This window comes from Notolepis coatsorum (genome assembly GCF_963971535.1).
Source record: "Notolepis coatsorum genome assembly, chromosome: 14".
Taxonomy (NCBI): domain Eukaryota; kingdom Metazoa; phylum Chordata; class Actinopteri; order Aulopiformes; family Paralepididae; genus Notolepis; species Notolepis coatsorum.
The window spans coordinates 30,625,921-30,634,431 of NC_140178.1; the positions used below are offsets into that span (position 1 = coordinate 30,625,921).

The window sequence follows — 8,511 nt, forward strand, 5'->3', positions numbered from 1 at the left end:
CAGACACACACAATAACACACGTAAGTACCCCCCTCCCCACACACACACACACACACACACACACACACACACACACACACACACACACACACACACATACACAGACACCCACACCCACACACACACACACACACACACACACACACACACACACACACACACACACACACACACACACACACACACACACACACACACACACACACACACACACACAAACACAGCCAACCATGGCATTGTGCATTTACCGGTACATCATCGTAAATATACAGTAGCCTGAAGGCAATAGAAAAGAGGACTCCTGCACACTGCATACTTAATTAAATACAGAATAAATTGCTACTTCCTCACCCTCCTACAAACACACGCACACACACAAACACACACACAGACACACACACACAAACAAACACACACACACGCACAAGTAATCTTATAGTGCGAAGATGACTCCCACCTCTCTCCACTGTTAAAGGTAGTTAAAGTCCAGACAGTGTAGAGGTGGAGACAGCAGGAGGGGACAGAGGAGAGACCGCATTAGTGGTTAGAACACATGACAGGGCTGTCACTGTCCACAGGGATACACAGAGGTGTACAGAGACACAAGGGGTTAAAGATGTGACCATTTAGTGTATGCAGCCATGTGCTGGTCAGTGTGTATGTGTGTATGTGCGTGTGCTGGGCTGATTAGGGAGAGAGAGAGAGAGAGAAAGAGAGTTATGTCCTATTAGCTAGAGGCAAGGAGGTTTATTTGGTAGCGTCAAGTAATTTCAATATATATAATATAACATATATAATAATAATAATATCTTCTAACGACATTAACAGCTGTTTACCATATAAACATATTGTAAGATTATGTCATAACCAGTTTAGTCAATAGTTGCTGTTTTGAATAATATTGTAAGAACAATTCAGGCAAGGTGCAGAATAATTTCCATTTTAATGCCCCTGCTATCTTGCAGCATGACTTGTAGGTGAACTGGGACACTGCACCAAATAGAGATAGTTTATTAGGCGTCACAGCTAAATGAATTGGATGCATTAGAATAAGCATATGGCAGGGGGCCCGACATGGCTTCATCACACATTATACTCCTCTAACCGTGCTTAATGATGTCTTTCTGCAGCACCAACACCAGCACCCAGTTCTGAGGGAAGTTGTGCTGTATATTTATGAGCACCGGGACTATTGCCTAGATTAAAGCTGCAATAACGAGTTACTGACCACTAGGGGGCTGCGAGTCACAACTACAGTATAAACAAACTCTTGGCATGAGGTTCGTCAGGGATCGTGGGGGGAGGGGTATGGTTTGGACTTCTCATTTTGAGAAATAGTCAAAGAACACGTTGCGGGAATTGTCACACTAGAAGAAAAAAGCCTATTCTAACATGCTACACTTTTCATTGGGGTGTTTGGCTGTGTTTTTTTTATTTTTTTATTATGTCACACTACAAGGGGTAAAGACGCCCGTTTGTCATTCCTGATGTTCATAATCGGGCACGACACTGTAAATGTGTCACATAAAATCGTGTCAAAATCTGGCTGAATTTGCGTTGTCTGATCCCAGCATAAGAGAGAGAGAAAAAATCAATACAACTTTCTCTTGGGCATTATCTGGTTGTTAAACAAGGTAGTTCGCTTACAAACACAATACTGTTCTGACACAATATTCATGTAATTAAGAGAAAAATACTTTTTAAATGCATATGTTTATAAAAATAGGCGGAGCTAAAGCACGGGCCGGGTTTTGTCAACAAAGAAAATAATAACAGACTGGCCACTGGTGGCGTAGGGTTGTTTGAGTACTGTAGGACACTATGACTCAACAAGACCTTCTCACGGCAGGTGGTCATAAGAAGCTTTGAAAATGATGTGAAAAATACTGTAGAAAGCAGTTATTGCAACTTGAATTTTTCTTTTTCAAAAACACAAAAAGAATTTGCTACTGGGTATGTCCTACTCATTATTAAGTTACTCTGTCACTAAGTGTTACTATATGAGAGATTGGTTCTTTATAATACAGACAGCACCACTACCACTAGTGGGTGTGTGAGGTAACGTAGTGCACGGTGAGCGCTGGTTTACAGGTGAGGGTAGGAGGCCAGTGAGCTTGTATCATCAGTGTGGGGCCTGGGTGCTCATGCTATACTGGTCAGGGGGAATCGGGCCACAGAGAGAGGGGAGGGGGGAGAACAGATAGGTAGTGGGGCAAGGGGTAGATCTCAACTCAATATAGTCCCCGTCATATTTTAGTAGCAGTAGCAGGCAGGACATAAGAGCCGCTGTGTATTGGGTGGGGAGTGTTGGACAGACCTAATGTCCCCGGGGACAACACTTGTAAGGGAGAGTGGTGTCTGGGAGGTCTGTGGAATGGGCTGGAGGCTGACCTGAGATCAGCTCGGGGAGTCCCACTGCTTCCCTCCTGCTCCTCATATCATCTGCTCCCATAAATCATCACCTGCTCACTGAGCATGCCCAGAACGGACAGCAGCAGCAGCCGCCACAGTCTCCCTCCCAGCAACGCCCACCCCCTGCAGCGTTACCTTGGCAACAAACACTTGCAGAGTGTCAGTGTGTGTTCTTGTGTGCATGTGTGTGTATGAGAGTATACGTGTGTGTGTGTATGCATGTACATACATGTGTGTGTGTGTGTGTGTGTGTGTGTGTGTGTGTGTGTGTGCGTGTGCGTGTAAGAGTATGCGTATGTACTGTGTGCGTGTTCCAGGAACTGATGAACTGGTTCAGGGGCGCTGGGGTTAAAGCTGGGGACTGGTGGACGCGGAGGGGGGAGGGCTGGTGGGAGGTCGGAGTGCAGCGGGTAAGGGGGGGGGGGAGGGGTAAAGGGTTGGGGCAGTGTGAGGGGGATCAGAGGGTGGGTGGGTGGGGGACACTCTTTGGGGGCGGGGTTACCTGTAGTGGGGGTGCTGGTAGTGACAGTGTGGAACCTCTGAAACAACAGTGAAATGCATTGAGACTCTCATCCATGGTGATGGTCCCAATCTCCTGTCGTCACTACAATACTCTCACCGTCCCTCCTCTTGCTCTGCAGCTTTCTCTCAAGGATTAGCCCCCCCCCCCTCTCTCTCTCTCTCTCTCTCTCTCTCTCTCTCTCTCTCTCGCTAGCCTTCTCTCTCTCTACACCCTGATATTCAGCATCAGACAGTCGTTGACAAGGTGTTATGTCAGGTACTATAATGCACCATGTCAGCTCTATACAGTACTGTAGCATACAGTACATACAGAACTCTTTATTAGACCCAGACCACTCCATCACTCTGTCACTCTATCACTCCTTCACTCCATCACTCCATCACTCCATCACTCTATCACTCCATAACTCCATCACCCCATCACTCCAATCTCCATCACTCTATCACTCCATAACTCCATCACTCTATCACTCCAATTTCTATCACTCTATCACTCCATCACTATCACCCCATCATTATATCACTCCATCACTCTATCACTCCATCACCCCGTTGCTCTATCACTCCATCGCTCCATCCTCAGCATCGTTCCTCTTGTTCTTCAGCTTTCTATCAGTTTACTCTCTCTCTCTCTCTCTCTCTCTCTCTCTCTCTCTCTCTCTCTCTCTCTCTCTCTCTCTCTCTCTTCTCTCTCACTCTCACTCTCTCATGCACATTTAATTTCTTACTCTATATTTAGCCTTAACTAAACCCCCTTCACCCTATGGGTATCCTTGCCCCCCAACCCTCCTGTTTCACACCCATGTTCCATCAGTCCTCATCACCTCATTATATCACCTTTCTCTATTTCCTTTCCACTACACCTCCCTCCACTTATCTGATCATCTACCCATCCATATCTCTGTTCCTCTACTTCTCTACCTCCATCTCTCTGATCCTCTACTTCTCTACCTCCATCTCTCTGATCCTCTACTTCTCTACCTCCATCTCTCTGTGCCTCTACTTCTCTACCTCCATCTCTCTGATCCACTACTTCTTTACCTCCATCTCTCTGATCCTCTACTTCTCTACCTCCATCTCTCTGATCCTCTACTTCTCTACCTCCATCTCTCTGAACCTCTACTTCTCTATCTCCATATCTCTGATCTTCTACTTCTCTACCTCCATCTCTCTGTTCCTCTACTTCTCTACCTCCATCTCTCTGTTCCTCTACTTCTCTACCTCCATCTCTCTGATCCTCTACTTCTCTACATCCATCTCTCTGATCCTCTACTTCTCTACCTCCATCTCTCTGTTCCTCTACTTCTCTACCTCCATCTCTCTAACCCTCTACTTCTCTACCTCCATCTCTCTGTTCCTCTACTTCTCTACCTCCATCTCTCTGTTCCTCTACTTCTCTACCTCCATCTCTCTGATCCTCTACTTCTCTACCTCCATCTCTCTGTTCCTCTACTTCTCTACCTCCATCTCTCTGTTCCTCTACTTCTCTACCTCCATCTCTCTGTTCCTCTACTTCTCTACCTCCATCTCTCTGTTCCTCTACTTCTCTACCTCCATCTCTCTGATCCTCTACTTCTCTACCTCCATCTCTCTGATCCTCTACTTCTCTACCTCCATCTCTCTGATCCTCTACTTCTCTACCTCCATCTCTCTAATCCTCTACTTCTCTACCTCCATCTCCCTGTTCCTCTACTTCTCTACCTCCATCTCTCTGTTCCTCTACTTATCTACCTCCATCTCTCTGATCTTCTACTTATCTACCTCCATCTCTCTGTTGCTCTACTTCTCTACCTCCATCTCTCTGTTCCTCTACTTCTCTACCTCCATCTCTCTGATCCTCTACTTCTCTACCCCCATCTCTCTGATCCTCTACTTCTCTACCTCCATCTCTCTGTTCCTCTACTTCTCTACCTCCATCTCTCTGTTGCTCTACTTCTCTACCTCCATCTCTCTGTTCCTCTACTTCTCTACCTCCATCTCTCTGATCCTCTACTTCTCTACCTCCATCTCTCTGATCCTCTACTTCTCTACCTCCATCTCTCTGTTCCTCTACTTCTCTACCTCCATCTCTCTGTTCCTCTACTTCTCTACCTCCATCTCTCTGAACCTCTACTTCTCTACCTCCATCTCTCTGTTCCTCTACTTATCTACCTCCATCTCTCTGTTGCTCTACTTCTCTACCTCCATCTCTCTGTTCCTCTACTTCACTACCTCCATCTCTCTGTTCCTCTACTTCTCTACCTCCATCTCTCTGATCATCTACTTCTCTACCTCCATCTCTCTGTCCCTCTACTTCTCTACCTCCATCTCTCTAACCCTCTACTTCTCTACCTCCATCTCTCTGTTCCTCTACTTCTCTACCTCCATCTCTCTGATCTTCTACTTCTCTACCTCCATCGCTCTGATCTTCTACATCTTTACCTCCATCTCTCTGATCCTCTACTTCTCTACCTCCATCTCTCTGATCCTCTACTTCTCTACCTCCATCTCTCTGATCCTCTACTTCTCTACCTCCATCTCTCTGTTCCTCTACTTCTCTACCTCCATCTCTCTGATCCTCTACGTCTCTACCTCCATCTCTCTTTTCCTCTACTTCTCTACCTCCATCTCTCTGTTCCTCTACTTCTCTACATCCATCTCTCTGTTCCTCTACTTCTCTACCTCCATCTCTCTGATCCTCTACTTCTCTTCCTCCATCTCTCTGTTCCTCTACTTCTCTACCTCCATCTCTCTGATCCTCTACTTCTCTACCTCCATCTCTCTGATCCTCTACTTCTCTACCTCCATCTCTCTGATCCTCTACTGCTCTACCTCCATCTCTCTGATCCTCTACTTCTCTACCTCCATCTCTCTGTTCCTCTACTTCTCTACCTCCATCTCTCTGATCCTCTACTTCTCTACCTCCATCTCTCTGTTCCTCTACTTCTCTACCTCCATCTCTCTGATCCTCTACTTCTCTACCTCCATCTCTCTTTACCTCTACTTCTCTACCTCCATCTCTCTGTTCCTCTACTTCTCTACATCCATCTCTCTGTTCCTCTACTTCTCTACCTCCATCTCTCTGATCCTCTACTTCTCTACCTCCATCTCTCTGATCCTCTACTTCTCTACCTCCATCTCTCTGTTCCTCTACTTCTCTACCTCCATCTCTCTGATCCTCTACTTCTCTACCTCCATCTCTCTGTTCCTCTACTTCTCTACCTCCATCTCTCTGATCCTCTACTTCTCTACCTCCATCTCTCTTTTCCTCTACTTCTCTACCTCCATCTCTCTGTTCCTCTACTTCTCTACATCCATCTCTCTGTTCCTCTACTTCTCTACCTCCATCTCTCTGATCCTCTACTTCTCTTCCTCCATCTCTCTGTTCCTCTACTTCTCTACCTCCATCTCTCTGATCCTCTACTTCTCTACCTCCATCTATCTGTTCCTCTACTTCTCTACCTCCATCTCTCTGATCCTCTACTTCTCTACCTCCATCTCTCTGTTCTTCTACTTCTCTACCTCCATCTCTCTGTTCCTCTACTTCTCTACCTCCATCTCTCTGATCCTCTACTTCTCTACCTCCATCTCTCTGTTCCTCTACTTCTCTTCCTCCATCTCTCTGTTCCTCTACTTCTCTACCTCCATCTCTCTGATCCTCTACTTCTCTACCTCCATCTCTCTGATCCTCTACTGCTCTACCTCCATCTCTCTACTCCTCTACTTCTCTACCTCCATCTCTCTGATCCTCTACTTCTCTACCTCCATCTCTCTGTTCCTCTACTTCTCTACCTCCATCTCTCTAACCCTCTACTTCTCTACCTCCATCTCTCTGATCCTCTACTTCTCTACCTCCACCTCTCTGATCCTCTACCTCTCTACCTCCATCTCTCTGATCCCCTACTTCTCTACCTCCATCTCTCTGTTCCTCTACTTCTTCCTCCATCTCTCTGATCCTCTACTTCTCTATCTCCATCTCTCTGATCCTCTACTTCTCTACCTCCATATCTCTGTTCCACTACTTCTCTACCTCCATCTCTCTGATCCTCTACTTCTCTACCTCCATCTCTCTGTTCCTCTACTTCTTCCTCCATCTCTCTGTTCCTCTACTTCTCTACCTCCATCTCTCTGTTCCTCTACTTCTCTACCTCCATCTCTCTGATCCTCTACTTCTCTACCTCCATCTCTCTTTTCCTCTACTTCTCTACCTCCATCTCTCTGTTCCTCTACTTCTCTACCTCCATCTCTCTGTTCCTCTACTTCTCTACCTCCATCTCTCTGATCCTCTACTTCTCTACCTCCATCTCTCTGATCCTCTACTTCTCTACCTCCATCTCTCTGATCCTCTACTTCTCTACCTCCATCTCTCTACTCCTCTACTTCTCTACCTCCATCTCTCTGATCCTCTACTTCTCTACCTCCATCTCTCTGTTCCTCTACTTCTCTACCTCCATCTCTCTAACCCTCTACTTCTCTACCTCCATCTCTCTGATTCTCTGATCCTCTACTTCTATACCTCCCACCTCTCTGATCCTCTACCTCTCTACCTCCATCTCTCTGATCCCCCTACTTCTCTACCTCCATCTCTCTGTTCCTCTACTTCTTCCTCCATCTCTCTGATCCTCTACTTCTCTACCTCCATCTCTCTGATCCTCTACTTCTCCATCTCCATCTCTCTGATCCTCTACTTCTCTACCTCCATCTCTCTTGTTCCACTACTTCTCTACCTCCATCTCTCTGATCCTCTACTTCTCTACCTCCATCTCTGTTCCTCTACTTCTTCCTCCATCTCTCTGTTCCTCTACTTCTCTACCCTCCATCTCTCTGATCCTCTACTTCTTCCTCCGTCTCTCTGATCCTCTACTTCTCTACCTCCATCTCTCTGATCCTCTACTTCTCTACCTCCATCTCTCTGTTCCTCTACTTCTCTACCTCCATCTCTCTGATCCTCTACTTCTCTACCTCCATCTCTCTGTTCCTCTACTTCTTTACCCTCCATCTCTCTGTTTCTCTACTTCTCTACCCCCCCCCCCCACCCCCCATCTTGTTTCTTTCATCCCCATTTCTTACCCATCTCTTCCAGCTCTGAAGTCATGGATTTGGAGCGCAAAAGCAATAGCCGGAGTGCTCAGTCTCTTGCTCTGCTGGGGGGACTAGAAAAAGAGAGAGAGGAGAGAGAGATTGGGGGGTAGATAGAGAGAGGGGTAGGAAGAGAGAAATAGATACAGACAGACATAGAGTCAGATAGATAGAGATGGCAATAGATAGATAAGGAGAGAGACAGAGGACCGACAGAGCCAGATAGATAGATAGATAGATAGATAGACAAAGGAAGATAGAGACATAGAGAGAGAGAGAAAGAGAGAGAGAGAGAGAGAGAGAGAGAGAGAGAGAGAGAGAGAGAGAGAGAGAGAGAGAGAGAGAGAGAGAGAGAGAAAGAGAATCATCATTATTCTGACAGTTAGAGAACAGCTGCAGCTGTTGAAACAGAAGAGTCACCATCATCCATGTCTGTCATCACAATCAGCAGCATATAGTCTCATATTGCCAGACCCCCCCCCCCTCTCTCTCTCTCTCTCTCTCTCTCTCTCTCTCTC

At 46.3% G+C, this 8,511-nt stretch overlaps 1 protein-coding gene across 1 annotated transcript in view; it reads right to left on the minus strand.

Moving 5' to 3' along the window:
• Positions 1–8,511, minus strand: part of shank1 (SH3 and multiple ankyrin repeat domains 1) — a gene marked incomplete at its 3' end in the record, with an annotated part of 140,396 nt that overhangs the window by 13,522 nt on the left and 118,363 nt on the right. Inside the window, 2 exon segments of the mRNA XM_084329976.1 lie at positions 7,985–8,024; positions 8,026–8,067. Coding sequence (XP_084186102.1) covers positions 7,985–8,024; positions 8,026–8,067 — 82 coding nt within the window.